We start from the raw sequence: 21,278 nt of genomic DNA, 5'->3' as shown, positions 1-21,278 counted from the left end.
AAATTGACTTGTCAATAATTCAAATGAAATGTTAGAAAGGTGGGTAGGTGTCTGTCAATTGGGCATCAACAACACCTTGTTTTGTGCATAAATCTTTAACAATAACAGCGAAACAATGTTTTCTCTTTTTTTGCATTACAATTCAAATGTCATAAACAATAATTACAGTTCATGAACTGTACATTTCTTTTTTAAAAATATTTTTAATAATAACAATTTTCGGTTTCACTTCTTAAGCACACAGTTTTATATTCCAAACAATAGATTAATCCCCTAATTACTTAATTGAAATTTCAGAATTAAAACAAATTTCTTTTGTTGTGGTTAAAACAAATAATTACTCATTGTTCTTAAATGATTAAATTCATACTATTTACATTCATTTCATTGACAGTTTTATTTCAATGTAACAAATGAAAACCGCATCATTTTCCAAAATTTTGCAAAAGTTAATAACCTTTTTATGCATTCGCTTTTTATAGCGAAAGTTCATGTAGGTGTAATTGAACTTTGCAGCAGCGTTTAATTTAGTTCATTCGATTACCTTTTAATTGAAATCTGAATCAGAATTTTTTGTAATTTACAACATGACAGTTGTGACAGAGCGAGAGTGAAAACCATCAGTTAAATGAAATTCAGAGTCTTATTGTGAGTCAACACATACGAAGGTGTTGGGGACCCATTTGGAGTATTTTGCGTAATAGAGTATTTGAAAAAAAATCAAAAAAATAGATATTTTGAAGAAAAAATCATTAAATTTATTCAATATGAAACAAGTAAAAATGTAGTAAGTTCGGCCCTCCACCATTTGGAATGAATTTAGAAATTTTCAAAAATAATAAAATTCGTTAAAAATTCTTTTAAAATCTTAAAATTACCGAATATAACCGTTATATTGGGGTCTACACGGAGACGTGGACCTGCATAGGCAACTTTCGTCATGAGCCATTACAATATGCAAATACGAAACTTGAAAAAAATCCGGTGAATAATGTAACTGAAATCATCAAAATACCTAATATGGGGAGATACTATTATATGGAGACTATACAAAGACGTGGGCCTGCATTCGCAATTTTTTGTCATAGGCTGTAGTCCCCATTACGAATTCTTAATATGAAATTTGAAACAACTCCGGTAAATAATGTTCCTAAAATCGTCAAAATATCGAATATGGGGGGGGCTATACGATATCGTGGAACTATATAGACATTTCTCTTTCAGGGGGTAAAGTGCTTAGAAAGAATTTCTAGTATGCATTTTTACAACAATTCCATTGAAAAATGTAGCAAACATCATCAAATTACCGAATATGGACCTAGAATAGACAATACTCTTCCAGGGGTAAAGTAATCAGAAGGAACTCCTTTTGTGGATTTTCAGACAATTTCATTGAAAAATTTGGCTACAATCGTCGAAATACCGAATATTGGGGGCTCTACGATATCGTGGACCGATATCGCCCATCTTCGAACTTGACGTGCCTGCAGACAAAAGACTGATCTGTGCAAAATTTTAGTTTCTTTGGCTTCTTTATGGCTTCTTTATTGATTCTAGCCTGATTACAATAGACGGACGGACACACAGGGCTTAGTCGTCTTAGAACTTTACGCTGATTCAGAATATATTTACTTTGTTATGTCTAAAATTATTATTTAAATGAGTTACAAACGGAATGACGAACTTAATGTACCCTCCATACTATGTATGGTGGAGGATATAAAAATGAGGGCTTTGTTCCCACTTAAAAAGATTGCCAAATTTGACCCTAGATATAAACCATTCAGGAAATAGCTTGAAATTCCTTAAAAAAAAATCAAGCCAATGGACCTTTGAGGGTCCTCTTGAAATTCCTTAAAAAATCCAAGTCCGTGGACCTTTGAGAGTTCACTTGAAATTACTTAAAAAACCCACGCTAAAAGACCTTTGAGAGTTCACTTGAAATTTCTTTGAAAATCCAGACTTATAAGCTTTGGAGAGTCCTCCAACAATTCTCTAATAAATCATGCCTAAAACCTTTTAAAATCCTCTTGAAATTCCTTAAAAAATACAGACCCATATATTTTTTAAATCCTCTTAAAATTACTTAAAAAAATCAGGTCTGTACAACTTTGATAGTCCTTTTAAATTTCCTCAAAAAATCCACGCCGAAACCATTTGAAAGTCCTCAAGAAATTTCTTAACAAATTCAGGCCTGTAGGACTTTGAGAGTCCTCTTGAAATTCCTTAAAAAATCCACGCCTTTAGACTTTTGAAATTTTGGAATCCCTTCAAAAATCCACGTTTCTTGACCTTTTAGAATCCTTTGAAATTCCTTTAAAAATCAACGCCTGTAGACTTTGGGAGTTATCTTCAAATTACTTAAAACGTGGGAGTCCAATTGAACTTCCTTAAAAAATCCACACCTATAGACCTACCTTTTTCACTATACTGGGGTGGGAATGGGACTTCCAGAATTTCAAGTGTGGGAATACATAAAGCACATATTTAGGTGGCTTAAGTCATCGGCTGGCTTCTTCGTGGAGGAACAAAGGAGTTTTAGGTTGACTTAGTTCGATTTTGGCCCTAGGTGCCTTTATTCATTTTCGAAGAAACCAGTCGATGACTTGAGCCAGCCAAATAAGCGCTTTATGTATTCCCACCTTTACGTTGAAAAATGTGATACAAATTATCAAAATATCGAATATCGAGAGGCATCGTTATATGGGGGCTATACCAAGACAAGGACATGCACAGTCAATTTTCTGCTACAGACTGTATCACCTATTAGTAACTTCAAATACGAAATTTGAAACCATTCCGGTGAATTATGTCTCTAAAATCATCAGAATACCGAATACAGGGAGGTGCAGTTATATGGGGGCTGTACCTAAACGTGGACCTATATATAGCCCATTTTCAATAACAAAAGTCCTGCATACCAAAGACACACCTTAATAAAATTTTATCAACCTTCTTCAATTCCTTTGGAAGCTGTGATTCCAACGGATGGACAGACAGACGGACGAACATTGCTAAATCGAAATCGAATTTGATGCCGAATATGTATATATTGTAAGGTCTAAAATTCGATGAGTTACAAACAGAATGACAAACTTAACAAACCCTCCATACTATGGAGACTTTTAAAATCATATTTCGCAATATCACCGATAAATAACACAATATTCGAAATTTCAGAATTGTAGCTCTAACAGTACAAATGTAAGTACCAGTATACATGTAGTAGCATTTTTGAATGAAAAATAATTAAAATTTGTATAAATTGTTAAAAAATATATTTCCTAACAACCTCTGATTGGCTTCGTATAGGAAAACATATGCATGCCAACTTATTTTTGAGGAAACATTAAAACGTGGTCCCAAGCGTTGATGCATCTACCTGTATTCTTCTACCATGGTACAGAGCAATATACAAGAAACAGGATTCATCGCCCACATGCCAAATTTCAAGATTCTAGGCCTTACCGTTTCTCCTGACATTAAAGAGAAAATCAGACAATCATGCTTCCAACTATTGACATATTTTCAATAACAATTTACCTCTTACAAAAACAACAATGTTCTTTTTGCTAAACTGTAAATTGTTGTATTTAAAGTCTACACCTTATTCATTGCACCATGCTACCTTGTTATAATTCTACCATGACCTTTCCTTTCAAAATGATTAATGTAATATAATAAAAACATTTTAGATCATAAATTCAAATTCAATTATTAAAATGTGTTAAATTCTAAAATAAAATCGATTCCCATAAAAAACCTCAAATAAAATAATGATATAAAACAATTTATAATTGTGCTGTAATGCTGTGGAATATATTAAGTGTGGTTGTCGCGTTGATATCAATTAAAATGGAATTTCACAATTTTGAAAGGTATTAAAACCAGGGAGAGGTCAATAATCTGCACCGTATAAAGTTTATACCGGTAAAACGAAATGTTTTCATTTGTCGGTAATATGCTCTCTTGTTACACTGCCCCCAAATGTATAAATTATGGATATATTGATCCCGTCTTTAATTTCATACATGTGAGTATCACCATCAGCATCGTATCTGATCTGATCTTGAATTTTGATTTTATTTCGATGTGAAATTCATATCAAGGGGTGAATGAACAAAAAAACACAAAAATATATTAAAAAGTATGGGAAAAGCAAAGGTTTTGAGGCAAAGATCTGTTTTGCTAATTCCAAAGGGAAAACATTCCAATACATTTTTTTTTAATTAAAATACGAATTTTATTTTATAAATCAATAGCTACAAAATACTCTGCAAATGTATAGTTTGCGGTGCCAAGTTCTCTCTGACATGCTTTTTTACTTCGGACATCTTGGCCCAATTTTTATCTACTATTCTCACTTTTCAAGTCAAAAATGTAAAGGAACAAATCTTTCCTTATCTTCCTTCAGAGTTCCTTTTTCTTTAAAACATGCCTTTTTATTCATAAACCAATAAACATAAAACATTTTGAAAATATGTTTTCTATAGATGTTATAATTCTCTGGCATTTTCCCTTAACTTCGATCATCTTGGCCCAAGTTTTTCTCTGAAAACAAAAATATTCCTGTATATATTTTTATATGTACATTACAATTTTATTAATTTATCATGGAATTCTTTTTGTTTTATTTTGTGAACTACAAAAAAAGATATGGATGTTAAAGGAAAAATTAAACAAAATTTTCACCAATAAAAATAGAAAAATGCATGGTGGGAGAAGCAAGTGAAACATTTAACATGGAAATGTTGGGGTTACAGTAGGTAAACATAAAGAATATAACATGTTTGGGGTTGGTTGTTTTTGTGTTTTGCTCTACAACTAAACTATGAATATTGGTAAAAGTATGGGGATGTTTGTTTTGCATTGAAAAATTACTAAAGGATCTAATCACTTTCATCACCGCCTTCTTCAGATTCTTCTTCTTCCTCTTCGGATGCAGAGGCTTCTTCTTCCTCCTCTTCTTCTTCACTTTCGGCTTTCTTTTTGGAATCTTTTGATTTTTTGTCCTTATCACCTTTGCCCTTGTCCTTGTCACCCTTGAAGATACATAAAAATTATTATAAAAGGAATATGTTTAAATTTGCAATTTAAGTTGCATTATTTTACCTTTTTACTCTTTTTATTTTCTGGCTCTGAATCGGATTTTTTCTTACCACCCTCATCCGATGAGCTATCATCCTCTGATATATATTCCTTGGACTTAAATGAACCTGAGGTATTTGCCGATTTTTTGGGTGAAGCACTTTCCTTCTTGCGTTTCTTGGTCGCTTTGCTTTTTGAGGCAGCACCACCTTCATCATCACTGTCTTCGGCTGCTGGTTTATAGTCTTTCATTTCATCAATATAACGTTGTTTATCCTTGGCTGCCAACTCTTCCCATTTTGACTTATCTTTAAGTTCCTTCCACAGTTCGCCAGCCTTTTTGGCAATTTCGGTGACCTTAATGCCGGGGTTGTCGTTTTTGATTTGCTCACGAGTATCATTAAGCCATAGCATAAACGCAGTAGTGGCACGTTTGGGTTTGTTGGCATCTTTCTTTTTGGAGGCTTTTTTCTAAAAGACAAAAATTTTGTTGGAGTTAAAAACTCAAAATTGGAGGATAAAATAATTTGTTTTAGCAAAAAGGGGAAATATACTAGGTAAAAAGGAAGTGTTTCTAATGAAATGTAGGATGTGTCGAGAGGAGTTGTGCGGCTTGGATTCTTTGCTCTTCCATTAGTTAAGTCTTGATCTCCCATTAGTCAAGTCTTGGGATAGTAAATGTTATAATTCTCTTTATATTGTGGATTATAGATGTCCTAGATAGAATGTAACATTCAATGTGGAATTAGCTCCCAAATCTTGGATCCTTTGGCCTCCCATCAGTCAATTCTTGGAGCTATTGAGGTGACAAAGTTTGGGTTCGCTTATATATATCATAGATCGTGTTTATATATCAATATAGGATTTGCTTCTAAGTCTTGCTGTTAGATTTCATAAAATATCCTTTTTTTATACCACCGTTATTGGTTCTGATCTGCGAGAACACAGCAAATTTATGCCTAGACCTGCAAACTCGTTTATTACCAGACTCCTCAGTAGAGGAGACTGGTACTTCTCCTTGTGACATGTTTCTATTAACCAAAAAGGAAAGCCTATCCAATGCTGATTTTATGCTTGATTCTAACATTTTGGTATTTCATTATTTTAAACCATTTCCAAATTATCACCAAAGAACCCTCTAAGACAGACCTCTCATAAATATTAAATAAACGATAAAAATTTATAAATCTTTCTATGTTGGATAATGAATTATTCAAACTCACCGTCTTCTCTTTCTTTTCCGTCTTCTCCTTTTTCTCTTTCTTTTCCTTTTTGGGTTTTTTCTTCTCCTTCTTTTCGGCACCACCCTCATCACCGCTACCGCCGCCACCACCTCCACCACTGGCATCTGAATCTTCCGAGTCACTGGCCACATTCGAGTCATATTCTTCGGCAACATCTGATTCATTTTCATTGGGTTTGAAATCTTCATCTGTCGATTCTTCTTCAGAGCCGTCTTCATCATCTGAATCCTTTTCCCTGGCTTCAGCCTTAACACGGGCCAAATAAGCATCCGGCTCATTTTCATTATCCGAATCGCCGAAATCAACATCTTTATAGCCACCCTTATCTTTGCCCACATTACTTATATTCAATTTCTTCTGGTTGATGAAGTCAAATAATTTGGAATATTCCTCCTTTTCGATGGAAGAGAATGTGTGAACTGTGCCATTTTTGAGGGTCACCTCAAAATCAAAACTACGTGTTGAGCCACCGCTACGGGCAAAGTTAACAGAGGCTATTTCTTCGAAACGTATGTGCACTGGGGGTTTGTGTATGTATATAAAGCCACGTTCCAAAGGATAAAGATAACCTGCGGCAGCTTTGAAAGAACAACCCACAGCAGCTGTACCGGAATGACTAAAACATAAATGACAGATTACTAAAGTTTCTAAGTTTTCTCAACCCTCTAAACTTACCCCACAAAGTTTCCAGGTCCAGTGATCTTGCGGCCAATTAATACCTTCATTACCTTACCCATTACCTCATACAACGGTCCAGAAATTTCCTTTTCCAGCTTGCCTTCATATTTCTCTTTCAATTCCTCCTCGGTGAATGGCAACTCAATAGAGGTTTCCTCTTCAGGACTAAACAACAACACCAAATAATGATAACGTGTCTGACCTTGTTTGATCGGAGGATCCAGGGATAAGACAAAGAACATCTGCCGATTATCTTTGTGTGGCAACAGGAACAGCCTCAGCACAGAATCCATGGGAATTTTGTAATCAAATGTTTTGCCATGAAGTTGAAAGAATGTGGAGAAAACTTTGATATCATAACGACCTCTGGGTGTAAGACAATGGATTTCCCTGAAGATGGCAACGGCATCACCAGACGCTGAAATAACCGAAGCTTTGCTCATAACATTTGTCTGGAACGTCTCAACAGGGTCTTCTTCGGCCGATTCCACAGCCGGTATATGAAAACGCATTTCCATTAGACCCACAGGGGCATCATCGTTTTGATGAAATTCAATGGTCACCTCGTTCTTGCCCGTTGTACATTGCGATACATGAGACAGCGGTATTTCGAAGATCATTTTACTTTCTTTGTCAAAACTTAGCACAGATCCTTTAAAATTGGCTGTACCCCAATTCCAACCCTTAACACACATTTCCTTTTCCACCATATCCTGATGATAAGCCTTCTTAATAAATTTGCCCAATTTCTCATTTTCACTGTCTTTGAAGCCAACAAATCGATAGAGATTTCCAGATTTGGTGAACACCCGTATGCCCCAATTACCCACGAATTTCTGGGAGTTAATTAAATCTATATCATCGGCTGATATAGTGTCCACTTTGCCTGTTTTACTATTTTTATAGACAATATTCTGTTCGGACAGTTTCAAACGGCCGGGCGTCTGCAAAAATATTTAAAAAATAATTAAATGCTTTTACTTCCTTGTTGCACGAAGAATTAAGGCATTCAACTTACCATTACACCTCGTACTTCTGCTGAGATATCATATTCCAGTGCATCAGTCATGTTTTTGCAAAGATAGTTTTGATAGTTTAAGGACAAGGAATTGATGAATTTTTATGAAATTTTGCGTATTTAATTTCGCAATTTTTTGAGTGCCGGCACGCTTTTCGATTGATTCTCTCGAACAAAACAATGCAGACACAAGCTTGCTTTGCGCCTTCTGCAAAATGATGGAATGAAAGAATGTCAGTTAAGAATCGCAATGAAGCAAAAAATAATTCACTGTGAATTGATAACTTTGGTATAAAGAATTGCCATATTAAATCAATGTCGGTGTTGCCATACTAAAAATATATTTTCTGCTAGAAGTTTAGACTATGGATCATGGTAGAAGAATATAGGTAGACGTATCGAATGTCAAACCAATTTTGGAATTGAAAATGTTGAATGAAATTTTTTTTAAATTTGTAAAAATTGTTGAAAAAGGCATTTTATAATAACCTCCGAATGACGTCGTATAAGAAAACATATAAAAAGCTACTTATATTTGAAAATAAATTAAAAAAATTTTGACATATCAATGCTCCCAAGCGTTGATGCATATACCTGTATTTTTCTACCATGCTATGGATGCACAAGAATTCAAGATCAAATTAATGCCAAATAAATGAAAATAGATCAAGTATCAGTTTAAAGGTTTAAAAGCAGCCTGAGCCTATCTTTAAATTATAAAGTGTTCAGACAACGAAAAAGTCGTTTTACCTGTGTAAATGGTATGTTTACACACACACAGCTTATACTTTTTTAAAAGTAAAAAACAATTCAGTCCATGTATAAAATATTTTTGGTAGACCCATTGTAGAAGAATATAGGTAGTTGCATCGACACAGCTGCTGGGACAATGAACTGTCAAACCTATTTTTAAATTGAAATTTTTGAATGAAAAAAATTATTAAAATTTGTTAAAATTATTAAAAAAAAATGCATATCATAACAAACTCCGATTTGTGTTGTATAGGAAAACATATATAAATATACTTATTTTTGAAAAAAATAAAAAATAAAACATTTAAACATTTTTGACATATCAACGGGTAGACAATACCATGAGTAGACTCATGGTAGAAGAATATAGATAGACGCATCGACACAGCTGCTGGGACAATAAACTGTCAAAACCAATTTGAAATTAAATATTTTGAATGAAAAATTATTAAATTTGTAAAGATTCTCCGAATGACGTCGTATAAGAAAACATATAAAAATCTACTTATATTTGAAAAGACATTTAAAAATTTTTGACATATCAATGTTGATGCGTTGATTGATCTACAAGTATTCTTCTACCATGGGTAGAGCATAGAAAACATCTGAATACAATTTTTTCTTTTTTCTTACGAGATTTTCAAACACAGCTGACAACTATACATTCAGAACAATGGCGCAATAAGAAAGGTTATTCAACTTCTAAGCATTATTGTGTCAAATAGACTTTCAAATATGCAATAGTAGGTTTTGTTTATTTTTATTTTTTTAACTAAATTCTTATTCTGAGAAAATCCCGCGAAACAAGAAATGAATTTCGGGGTTATTCCACAAGATTGAATCTAAAAGAATAGGACTGTACAGTTTTATCACAAAATTGTATAATTTGTTATCCATTTTGTCGAAAATTCGCGTTTATTTTGCAACCAAATTTGTAATAATTTAAATTATTGTAATTTTTATTCAAACAATACACACACAAAAAGAAAAAATCGCATATAGGGGGTAGCTTTGTTCTACCTAATTTATAAATTAAATTTATATAAAATTATTCATTTTTACCTTTTGTGGGGGTTTAAAGCTAGTCATTATCATAATTTGATTCAATGTAAACACATTATAAGCATTAATGAACTAATTTCCTAATATGGCAAGGCTACATAGTTGTTTTATACATGGCAATGCCATTAGTTTGTTTATAATTGCCGGTAGTTTACTGGCAACGCCATATAACATGTTGAAGTAGAAATTGACTATTGCACAAAATTATTAAATTTGTTAAGGAAATTGAACAAAAATGGATGCTGTAAGTAACATATGATAGTAATAATTAAATAAAATCAAATAACTACAGTGTATTATTTATTTTCAACAGGAATTGAAACAAAAAATTGAAAGTTGTGTCCGTACGGCCGAGGATTTCACAAAATTATACTACCAGTCGTTTGATAAAAGAAGACATGTAAGTGGCTGTCTTCTAAGAGTATTTTAAAAAGAATTTAAAAATGTATTTATCTTGCAGCAAATTAGCCGTTTATATTTGGAAAATGGTCTGTTTGTATGGAATGGCAATGGTGCCTCTGGCAAAGATAACATTCACAAATATTTCATAGAGCTACCCTCGTCGGAGCACACAATCTCCACACTGGACGCTCAACCCATAGTTGATGATGCTGTAGCAGGCCAGCTAACATATTTGATACAATCTGGTGGTACTGTCAAATATACAGATCAACCTGTGAAGCCATTTCAGCAAACTTTCATCATAACCGCCCAAGATGACAAGTGGAGAATAGCCAGCGATTGTTATCGTCTGCAGGATGCTTTGGTAACACAAAACAAATAAATGGTGGGGTGGGAGAAGCAATTTTCATCAGTAGTTCTAAGATAAAATTTTGTACTGACTTTGTAAAGAAAATAATAAAAAGTAAATGTAATAGTTTCTAAATTAAAATATATAGAAATGGAATATAATTTTTTAGGCTAAGATGGAAACATTTTTGTCGAGAAGCAGACGAACCAGCTACCATCATGGGAACCATTCTTCTGTGATGTCAAGCAAAAGCTAAAACCTTACCAGATTTTTTAACTTACAATTGTCGAGTGGCTAGGGTGATTTGATCATATTTTACAGTATCGAAACTCCCACATACTCTATCAACGCCCTAGATTTTCCCTTCCTGGAATAAATTCAATGGACGTCTAGGTCCCAGTGAGGAATAGTTAACATAATGTAAGCTAATATACTCTCGACTATATAGATGGTAACTTCTGAATAAAGATAAGAATGATGGATAGATTCTTTTCCAAGCTTCTGAATAAAACCAATTTGTTACCAACATTTTCAATTGGGAATACATCCAAACTATTTTAACACAATATAACCCAACCCCTTTAAAACAAAATAAAACAATTATATTTCATATTTTATTCTTTTCATAAACGCATTGAATACAAGTGTCATCATGCTTTAAAATTAATGTCTTAATCCATTTTACTTAAACATCTAATTGGCTCCTGTAGTTAGCATTCAAACCACATCAGTTTCTTAACTTTCCGATCTTAAATACTATACATAACCTCACATAAATATATATATGGACCTACAAATCAAACAGGCATATACATGTGTATACTTAAATATATACATTTATTCCTTCTTAGCTTTCTTATTGCCAGGTTCGTCGTCACCATCATCATCACCATCTGCACCACCTTCTGTGCCGGATGAAAACACTGGTTTCGGTTGTGTTTGTTTATAGGCCGGTGCAATCCAATATGGATTTTCTTCAGCTTCTTTGGCGTATTTCAAAATGGCTTCGCGGGGATCTTGATCATCATCGACACGCTTACTCAGACCCAAATTACGTATAACATATGAACTGAGAGTGCCACCGGAACTAGCAACACGACCACCCTGACCACTTGTGATGGGCAAATCTGGTCGCCTGGATTTAACTGGATCCAAACGATCTTTTTCCATTTTCTTGCGCGACGATCCCGATTTCTCTTGGCGGAACATAGGCAGGGCATGGGGAGTTATGATTTGCGAAACACCAACAACTTCCACTTGTCGCTTCTTGCGATATTTCTTGACGGCACACAATTTGGCTCCCCTCAACGATCTCTGCTCGTCGTAGTAACATTTTATGACACCATTACCACAGCCCACAAACAATTGATTTAGCTTGGGATGCCATAATGTTTTTATGATATGCGAATCGGTGACTGCAATTCTCTTGATTTCTTCAAATGTTTGAGTATTATAGAAATGTAAATTGGCTTCTTTCTCCCCCTTGGCTAGGGATTCTCCGGTTACCAATATCTTATCATCCGGACTAAAACAACAGTCGGTGGTGTCATAACGTGAATATAGATTTGACCAAACATGCAAGGGCTGTTTGAAACTTCTGATATCCCACAGCTTCATGGTTTCATCATTACATCGGGTGGCCAATTGCTGGCCCAAATATGAAAACATAATTGAGGTTATTTCGGAACCCTTTTGATGAGCACCCCTCAAGCAATGGGTTGTGTTGACGAACATTTTTCGTGTATCCCACATTTGTATGGAACCATCGATACAACCAGCCGCAATAAGAGTGGCATCCCGATTATAGGCACACGATGAGGCATTGGTCTTTAGACCACCCTGTGCCCTAATCTTTATGACCGTGTGCTGTTCCTTATTCTTTATGCCTTTCCAAATACGCAAAGTGCCATCCATGGCTGCAGTTAGAAATTCTTCTTTAGTATATGGATGCCAGCAGCCGGAAGTCAATTGTGCCGTATGTCCCTTTGTCTTGGACATATCGGTAATATAAAGATCACCCTTGACACATTCCATTTTCTCGAAACCATCTCTATCTAATATCTTTGCCTGGGAATTGCCGGAAATGACTAAAATCATATCTCCCGTTATCGAATAGTGCAGATCACGTATGGGATAATTTTCGCATGGTTGTATGGTACGGAAACTACGCATAGACGAATCCATACCAGCAAAATCCCAAAAGGATACTTCATAATCTATGGAACCAGATACCAAACGGGCACCAGCAGGATCTCCAGCTAAGGCCAAAATGGCTTTGGAGCCATGCTGCATTTTAACTTCATGACTATCGGGGATTTTCTTTTCCAAATCTTCATCTTCGTCGTCGTCATCATCATCGTCGTCTTCGTCATCGTCACTATTTTTTGATGGCTTTTTAGATGGTTCTTTGGTTTCGCCACCATTATCCCCAGAGGCCATGGAGGGCAGAGGTCCAATAATGTCCTCATCGTCGTCATCATCTTCATCACTGGCGGGTGGTGGTGCTGGAGCAACTTCCTTGGCTTTGGCAATTTGTTCCTATGAAAAAAAAAACTATTATAATTCATTCGGTTTGGGATTAAATATAAATCGAGAATTACGTTGATATCAAAAACTTTGGCCGTCTTCCTACCGAATCCGGTCAGACCCATGACTTCTTTTAGCCGCTGGGCCTCCAAGTCTTCAGTAACATCTTCAATTTGTTTGATCATCTGATTTTTATCGATTTTTTTGAAACCACCGCCATCACTTGGCCCGGCTTGCGGTTGGCTTTCATTTCCCGCAGCCGCAGGCGGCTTACTGAGATTCAAATTGATTTTTCCAAATGATATTTTACCCCTTTGCATGGTTGTTTAAAAATTCTTTATTTATTTGAGAAAAATCTTGTTATTTTCCAAAATTTACATTAGGCGCAAGTAAGAGAAATGGTAGGTACTGGCAATATCACGTTCCAAATGAAACAAACACGATGGCAAAACATAATGCCCGATAAAAAATAAAAGTAAAAGGGGGCTCTGTTGTTTACGAATGAGTATAAAGCATAACAACTCTATTGCTTACGAATGAGACGTGAGGACAACGCAAACAGCTGTATTATCGTCCATTAAAATCATTCACTTGATATGATCAAGTGAATTGATAACAGGGAACTTTGAGGCGAAGAAGAAGAACGAGAAACCATGGAGATTTACCTAAATAAAGGCGTTGGCGATTCCGATGATACTAAAGGTGATGATGCTTGACATCATAATATGGTATATAAATGACAAATTATAAAGGAAATGGACTAAAGGATTTGAGGTTCTTTGTTCCAAATGGCATCAACTTGATTGAATGGAGTATTCAGAGCAAACCAACAATTGGCTTATAGAATTAATGACTGGCTGCTTGAATATTCGAATTTTAGATAGATAAAATTTTTGATAGAAACAACTAGGGTTTATCTCCAACATTCCATCTTTAATATAATTTTATAGAATAACGCTGACATTCCATTCATGTCTTGGAATTTTCCTGAATTTTAAACTTCTTCTAGGGTTCTTTGAGATTAAACCAGCCACCAACCGTTGAAATCAAGATTTTATATATTGTTTACAACGGTGTCTGAGATTTGAACATAGTTAAATTTGATTTTAGTTAATGGAGGAGAGTATATTTATTTGGATTTTTTTGGACATTAATTACCTAGTCGATATAAAAATTTTCGGCCCAATAAATTATCTACATTCTTGATCAGGATGCCAGTCCATCCATAAATATGTTGTATAAAGTTCGTACGAGTTCCACCAGATATTTGATTTTTTTTGTAGACATCGCACCGCATATTATGCCTCAATTTTTATGTCCTCCACCATGGACGGTAATTAAATTTTGATATTCCGTTTATAAAACCTTTAAATATTCGTCGTATATATTCATGATCAGCATCAAATTCTAAGTCGATTTAACGATGTCCTGTTGAAAACGAGATACAGTCCACATTATAGTGTCCAGGATGGTTGGTATTGAAAAGTGCCACGTTTTCGCATAGCCCCAATACAAAGGTACCTTCCTATCCGAGTATCCGATTTGATCCAAACTTGGTACATCGTAATATAATTGCCAAACGTAGATTGAATTCGGAGATGGGCAATGTCGGTTCACTCCTTCTGGTACCTTCCACACAAAATATCAATATTTTTAAAGAAAATAATTTACTGCACAGAAAGAGAAAGGATAATCATATTTTGCTCCAACTTTGTATATCCTCATAACTGCATAAGTGCTAGGTTAGGGGCGAAAATAGACAATATCGGTCCCCTCAAATAGGTAATTCCCCCACAAAGGGTCAACATTTGGAATAATTATAACACTTATAAAATGTGATGTAAGTCCGATTGTCTTCAAATCACACACATTACAATATTTTTATTAACACAAGATCTGGTGTGAAGATGGGATATATCGGTCCACTTCTTCTGGTACCTCCCACACAAAGGGTCAACATTTTGAATATCCATGAAGCTCATAAAACGTGAAATTAACATCCGATTTCGTTCAGACTTGGTATATCTTAATATTTCCATCAACAAAAGATCTGTTATAGAGGAGGAATCGGATCATTTCTTTTAGTACCTCCCCCACATAGGATTCAAGATTTTGAAAAACCAAATGCTAAAAGCATAATAAGTATCCAACTCTATTCAAATTTCACACATACAAAACATTTTTGGTAACACAAGTTTTGTTGTAAAGATGATGTATATCTTCGAACCACTTCTGGTACCTCACCCACAACAAGGGTCAACATTTTCAATACTTTTGTCTATCATAAGAATCAAGTCAGTGATTCTTTACAAATTGATATGTCTAAATATTTCTCTTAACCAGAAATCTTATATAAATATGTAATTTATCGAAATTTAATTTTAAATTTTGCGCATACCAATATTTTTTATCTGTTTTGGTTTAAGCATGAAAATGGAATACCTCGGTCCGCTATATCTGTTACCTCACGCATATTTCCACTTTTTAGCAAAAAATTGCACATAACTTATATTAAGTACAGGAAACAGTCGATATAGACAAAATCTGTCATGTTGCAAATATTTATATCAGTCTTTGGTCAGGTACGAATTGGTCAATATTGGCCAACTGCTTCGGAACCTCCTCCATAAAGAGTCAACAGTTTGAATAATTATAAGTCATGGCTGGGAGCATATATCTGTCGGCAAAACCAACTGATACTATTTGACTTGTTTTTCTTGTGATTTAACTCGAAAAAGGACAATTAAAAATTTATTTAAAATTCTGTTTATTCGTATTCGTATGCAGAAGTAGACCATATATCCCACTCGAACATCGAATATAGACATATTTTCAAATTTGTATATCCTTTTCTAAAGATGGGCATCAAAAACATAAACCTGATCGAATTAAACAATAGAATTGAAACAACTAATAATTTATTTTTGTTCAATTTTTATTGCAATTATTTTTCTAAACTTTCACAGACTATTAAAATAAACTTAAGCTAATGTAAAAACATGTACATACATATAAAATAAATTGGAATTAAAAATGATCACAATACATTACAATTAAAACTTATATGACACAATGTTTAATATACTTATATACAGTAAAAGTTTGTTACATTAACAAATATATATTTGTGGTAACAGATCATAAAGACGGCTAAAATTTTTTAAAACAACAACCGTTTACACGATTATTAATATAAAGTACTATAACAACACTAAACAAGTTTTGTGATTTAAATGCAAAAATGAATGAGGGAAATATATTTTTTCTCAAATATTTAAAAGGCTCATAAAGAAGAAACACGATGAATCTGCTACTATAGGCGGCTTGTTTGCAAAATGTTATGAAAATCTTGTTCAATAAGATTTTTGGGTGTGTTTTGTACCCCTTTATTGCCCAGAGGGTTAGCTTCATTGTGTTTCAGCTTAAGCAAATGTTAACGACGTTTTCAATTCAATTCTGAAAAATGTAAAAACCTCGTAAGACAGAAACACAACGCTGCTGGCGGTTAAGGGAAACCTTGTTTAAATAAATTTGTGAATGTGTTTTGTTCCCGTATACCGCTTAGAGGATAAGCTTCATTGTGTTACTGCTTAAGGAGGGCTGCCAATGTAAACGATATTCATGACGTTAACATAACATAATTTCGATCTCAACTTAGTTTTGATATTTTCATTATTAACTAGACTCCATTGGGCTATGTTTGAATCGAAACATCAACAAATGTGTGTTTTAATTGCTGATGAGAGAAGAGTTCATTTTGCAGTCATAAATATCACTTGACATTCGACTTCCTCGATTACAATAATGGGACATTTATTCTAATATCCTTTCTATACATAAAAAGTCCTACTAAAATTTACGTAACTAAGTAGTGTTTTGGATTGCACATAATCTTTACGAGATTATTTCGGAAATTTCCCCAAATTTATAAATGGCCTCGGGGTGTGAAAAAGTAGCGAAGTAGGCGAGGTTTTTTATGGTTTATTTACACAAATGGGAATCAGAAGATTTTATTCCCTACTCTTTCAAGCATCTTCTCACGCCTTATTAATTTCTTCCTGATCCTTGGTGGGTACCATTTTATAAGTTTTATCTCTCTTAAACCATAGCCAATTGTTTTCATTGAAATAATCTTCAATTTGTTCCAATGTACGTCCCTTGGTTTCGGGTTGGAATAGGTACATGAATACTGACACCAAAATACTGGCCACGCCGAATATTATGAACACTCCCTTCATGCTAATATTCATATGAATCATTGGGAACATTTTCGTAAAGCCAAAGAGGGCCACATTCATGGCAGCAAAGACAGCTCCCGCAGTACGTCCTCTAATCTTTGCTGGAAACAGCTCACCAATCATAATGCCCGGCATAACCATCAACGAAGTGTTGAAAGCAATGTATGCCATTAAACATACACCGGCCACAATAACATCGGCTCCACCCTTTGGTTGTCCCTCGCGGGCAAACATATAACCACTTAAAACCAAACAGCTTAGACCCGAGCCAATACCCGACAATATCAAAATCAATCTTCTTCTGATAAATAATAAAATAATACAAAATATTAGGGTACAACACATTCTTATGACTGCCGTCCATATGGCGGCCTCTTTGGGATCAAAACCGGCTCCAAATTCCGAAATGATATCAATTGCATAGAAGACCACAATAAAGGTACCCGAAGCAATTTGTAGGAATGAAAATATAATAACAATCACCAATGGTTTGATGGCAACCCGCTGGCAGCATAGCTGGAATATGTTCTCATTGGTCTTGGTGGTGGCCTTCTCCTTTTCCAATCTTTCGGCCATGACATTCATTTCCTTTTGGGCCATTATATCGTTGCCACGTAAAAATGTCAATGCCTTACGGGCTCTCTCCAGCTTTTTATGTCGCAGTAACCAGGCAGGACTTTCGGGTATGAAGAAAATGGCTAAGGCTGCCAGAGCTGGTAATACATTTCCACACCAAGCCACGGCTCTCCAATGCAGCGCCGAACCCAAGGCATAAACGATGAGAATACCCAGGGAATAGGAAACAAAGGGGGCACCAATTAACAGGCCACGAAGATTTGGTTCGGCCGTTTCGGCAATATAGACCTGAAATGAGAAAGAGGAGAAAAATGGTTAATACTGAAGCACTTCAATTCGATACTGACTGGTTGCAGAGGAGGTTTCCATTGGAAAACTTTAATTCAACCCGGCCGAATAAAAACTTAAATTAACTTAATTAATGGGAGTTTCAAAAGAAAGCTGCAATTCACTCGGGAATAATAACCCCATAAAAAACTTTAATTCAGCCAGGCCTGGTCAAAAGAAGGTTGTTATGAAAAAAAATTAAATTCAACCTGGTTGGATGGTATTTTCCAAGGAAACACTTAAATTAAGTCCTGCTGAACGGGGATTTCAATGGCAAGATTATAATTCACAGGGGTTTAATAATACCTTAAGAAAACTTCAATTAATCCAGGCTGAATTCTGCCTGGTTTAACAGAAGGTTGCCATAGAAAAACTACAATTCAACCCCGCTGAATTATGTTTTCCATGGGAAATCAAATTAAGCTCGGCTGAATGGGGATTTCAAAAATCTGCAATTCATCCAGGCTTAATAACTTTATAAAAAACGTCAATTCGACCAGTTTGAATAGGGGGAGAGGAGAAAATGTATTAACTTTGAACCACAGCAATTCAATTCTTCCTGGTTTAATAGAAGGTTGCCATAGGAAAACTACAATTCAACCTCGCTGAATTATGTTTACCATGGGAAATCAAATTAATGGGGATTTCAAAAATCTGTTCAATTTATATTAACTTTATAAAAACATCAATTGAGCCAGGCTGAATAGGAATGAATACCACTTTATTTTTAAAATTAATTTCCTACAGAAATTTGTCAATCCTGTGAGTCTGAAATTGATTTTCCAATAAAAAACTCTACAGAAATTTGTCAATCCTGTAAGTCCGAAATTGAATCTCCAACAGAAAACTTTCCCTTTCCTTTTAAAACAATAAAAACTAATCCATTTTATATTTCAGTGTATCTCCCTGGTCACGTCGTTCCATTTCTAGAAATCAGTTTCAATTGACACGCTCTTCTCTTTTTTTAGAAAAAATGTGGGTCATTCACTTCAACGTAGCATGTACGTATGTTTGTATGTATGTCGTGGGTCGGAAACATGTGTCGGGTGGGGTGAGGTGGCTTGTGTTTGTACTACTGACCTGCTAAACTATTTTGTCCATTTAATTTTTGCTAAATTTAATAGTTATATTATGATGGCCTTGAACTTTTAAGATTCAGGTTCAAGAATATCGCCCAGTTGGCATTTGATTTGCGAAAACAAAATACAAATGACGTTTTCTGTCTTGTTCTCAGCAAGCTAGCTATTCATCATAGATAGACATAATAAGAAAAGGAATCTATGGAACTTCCGACAATAGACCCATCTATCATGTTTTTTCATTGTTATTATTGTGCGTTCAGCCACAGCCACAATAATAGCCGTGGCGGTGGTGGTGTCCGGCTAGGCGGTTCTTATTGTAGAATTAATAGAGCAAATATAAACAAATCCACTTATTTTTCATCGTGGATCACAAAAGTGTTTATCTTCCACTACGGCAAGCTAAAAATCTGATGATGAATATGTCCATGACTTTTCCAGCAAGATGTTTATTTTTTTCTTCTATTTTCTTTCTAATGTGGCTGGCATGCAATTGTGACTGCCTGCCTGCCTGGCTTTTGACATGTGCGCTCTGGCCAGGCAGTGGTGGGAATTTTTTATGCTAATGCACCATCACCAGACATTTTTTCTTAGGGACAATGGAGATTTCCGAGTTGGTGGCATGTAAAGGGGTGGGTGTCTGTGTGTAATTGGTGACAGCTATGCAAAATAGTTCCGCATATGTGTAAGGTTACTAAAAAAATACTATGTGGTGGCGTCTTGATTGTGGGCACACTTAAATGAAATGAAAACTGTATAAAAAAATGAGCAACCAAATCTGGGCTTGGCTTTCATTTAATCTTTTTTAAATCATCATATAACCCTGACTGGACATTTGGCGTAATTATTTTGTTTTCGTTTTCATTTGGCATTAGATTTATAAAGAAAAAGTTCTACACACCTGAGCGGGTCCACCCAAAATACCGGTGGCAAAGCCACACAATAGACGTCCTATCAACAGCATGGGATAGGACTGTGACAAGGCCAAAACACTCCAGCCCACAAATATTGGTATCACCGACACCAATAGCGTGGAACGTCGTCCAATGTAATCGGCCATGGGTCCAGAGATAAATGAACCCACCGGGGTTGCCAAACTGTGTACACTGGCTGTAAGGAAATTAAAAAGGAATTTTTTTTAAATTATTAAAACATTAAATTTGTGGTGTGCCAACTTACCAATCCATGAACCCATTTCAATGTCTATCACAATTTCTGGTGTGGAATTTGTGGTGGCACTTCCTCCCACCGTTAGCTGAGGTAATAATACTGCTGAATAACCAATGGGCATACCGCAAGCGGCTGATAACACCAGTACGGCACATGTGGAAATAATCTGAAAATGAAGAAAAATTAGGTATAAGTTTCGCGGTAAAGAAGTGAATAAAAGAATAAAATGAAGTCCTGGTTACCATTCATGTCATTTTTTAATACAAAAGGGATATTCTTGTTAAAGATATTTGTTGTTACTGTAAATTTGGTGGAGGCTATACAAATGTTGATAGATCGACATTATATACCTAAAACGGATTTCGTCCAAACGCACATTGTTTTAACCCTTGATTGTGGTGCGATATGTCATCCATATGGTTGTACGTATAAAGAAACGTTGAACTAAACTATTAAATTTTTATACCCTCCACCATAGTATGGAGGGTATATCAAGTTTTTCATTCCGTTTATAACACCTCGAAATATACATTTTAGACCCCACAAAGTATATATATTCTTGATCAGCATAAAGTTCTATTTCGATTTAGCGATGTCCTTCCGTCTGTGGAAATCACTCTAGCTTCCGAACGAAATGAAGTAGATTGATTGATTGATTTTACTCAAATGTATATTATGTCTGCAGGACTTTTGATATTGAACATGGGCCATGTAAGTCCACGTCTTCGTGTAGCCCCCATATAACGGTACTTCCCAATATTCGGTATT

At 35.1% G+C, this 21,278-nt stretch overlaps 4 protein-coding genes and 1 long non-coding RNA gene across 6 annotated transcripts in view; 2 read left to right on the top strand and 3 right to left on the bottom strand.

The window, feature by feature from the left end:
- Window positions 1-4,576: 4,576 nt before the first annotated feature.
- LOC101897739 (FACT complex subunit Ssrp1) lies at window positions 4,577-8,256 on the bottom strand. 2 transcript variants are annotated; one of them, XM_059127570.1, is made up of 5 exons: window positions 8,029-8,256; window positions 7,008-7,954; window positions 6,312-6,948; window positions 5,113-5,559; window positions 4,577-5,033 (listed from the first exon to the last, which is right to left on the bottom strand). In XM_059127570.1, the coding sequence occupies exons 1-5, from the start codon at window positions 8,077-8,079 to the stop codon at window positions 4,890-4,892; spliced, it is 2,226 nt and encodes a 741-aa protein (XP_058983553.1). In that variant the 5' UTR covers window positions 8,080-8,256; the 3' UTR covers window positions 4,577-4,889. The 2 variants fall into 2 exon arrangements, with proteins under 2 accessions (XP_058983553.1, XP_005180369.1); XM_005180312.4 differs by having other exon boundaries at window positions 4,577-5,042; window positions 8,029-8,255.
- A 1,705-nt stretch (window positions 8,257-9,961) lies between these two features.
- On the top strand, window positions 9,962-10,745 carry LOC101898480 (NTF2-related export protein). The gene is made up of 3 exons (XM_011292900.3): window positions 9,962-10,087; window positions 10,157-10,243; window positions 10,304-10,745. The coding sequence occupies exons 1-3, from the start codon at window positions 10,079-10,081 to the stop codon at window positions 10,625-10,627; spliced, it is 420 nt and encodes a 139-aa protein (XP_011291202.1). The 5' UTR covers window positions 9,962-10,078; the 3' UTR covers window positions 10,628-10,745.
- Window positions 10,746-11,194: 449 nt separating this feature from the next.
- Window positions 11,195-13,539, bottom strand: LOC101898010 (gastrulation defective protein 1 homolog). Its single transcript, XM_005180314.4, has 2 exons — window positions 13,195-13,539; window positions 11,195-13,132 (listed from the first exon to the last, which is right to left on the bottom strand). The coding sequence occupies exons 1-2, from the start codon at window positions 13,438-13,440 to the stop codon at window positions 11,432-11,434; spliced, it is 1,947 nt and encodes a 648-aa protein (XP_005180371.2). The 5' UTR covers window positions 13,441-13,539; the 3' UTR covers window positions 11,195-11,431.
- Window positions 13,540-16,109: 2,570 nt separating this feature from the next.
- Window positions 16,110-21,278, bottom strand: part of LOC101898182 (facilitated trehalose transporter Tret1-2 homolog) — a 42,437-nt gene continuing 37,268 nt past the window's right edge. Inside the window, exons 3-5 of the mRNA XM_005180315.4 lie at window positions 20,520-20,676; window positions 20,242-20,450; window positions 16,110-18,222 (exon numbers count right to left, since the gene is read on the bottom strand). Of these exons, the coding sequence (XP_005180372.1) occupies window positions 17,158-18,222; window positions 20,242-20,450; window positions 20,520-20,676 (1,431 nt within the window). The 3' untranslated portion in view covers window positions 16,110-17,157. The remainder of the gene's footprint in view (window positions 18,223-20,241; window positions 20,451-20,519; window positions 20,677-21,278) is intronic.
- On the top strand, window positions 18,229-20,303 carry LOC131804539 (uncharacterized). Its single transcript, XR_009343160.1, has 3 exons — window positions 18,229-19,077; window positions 19,159-19,262; window positions 20,216-20,303. It is a non-coding gene; the product is annotated as an uncharacterized LOC131804539 (long non-coding RNA).

This window comes from Musca domestica, unplaced genomic scaffold (assembly GCF_030504385.1).
Source record: "Musca domestica strain aabys unplaced genomic scaffold, Musca_domestica.polishedcontigs.V.1.1 46, whole genome shotgun sequence".
Lineage (NCBI taxonomy): Eukaryota > Metazoa > Arthropoda > Insecta > Diptera > Muscidae > Musca > Musca domestica.
The sequence above is the reverse complement of the archived record's forward strand: the minus strand, read 5'-3'. Positions and strand labels throughout refer to the sequence as shown.

Bases quoted from the DNA above. Each gene is read 5' to 3' on its own strand.
- LOC101897739 (XM_005180312.4), bottom strand. From the start codon at position 8,079: ATGACTGATGCACTGGAATATGATATCTCAGCAGAAGTACGAGGTGTA. The intron at 6,949-7,007 runs GTAAGTTTAGAG...TTTATGTTTTAG, and splicing joins GGACCTGGAAACTTTGTGGG to TCATTCCGGTACAGCTGCTG. The intron at 5,043-5,112 runs GTAAAATAATGC...TGTATCTTCAAG, and splicing joins AAAATAAAAAGAGTAAAAAG to GGTGACAAGGACAAGGGCAA.
- LOC101898480 (XM_011292900.3), top strand. The intron at 10,244-10,303 runs GTAAGTGGCTGT...TTTATCTTGCAG, and splicing joins CGTTTGATAAAAGAAGACAT to CAAATTAGCCGTTTATATTT.
- LOC101898010 (XM_005180314.4), bottom strand. From the start codon at position 13,440: ATGCAAAGGGGTAAAATATCATTTGGAAAAATCAATTTGAATCTCAGT. The intron at 13,133-13,194 runs GTAATTCTCGAT...TTTTTTTCATAG, and splicing joins CCAAAGTTTTTGATATCAAC to GAACAAATTGCCAAAGCCAA.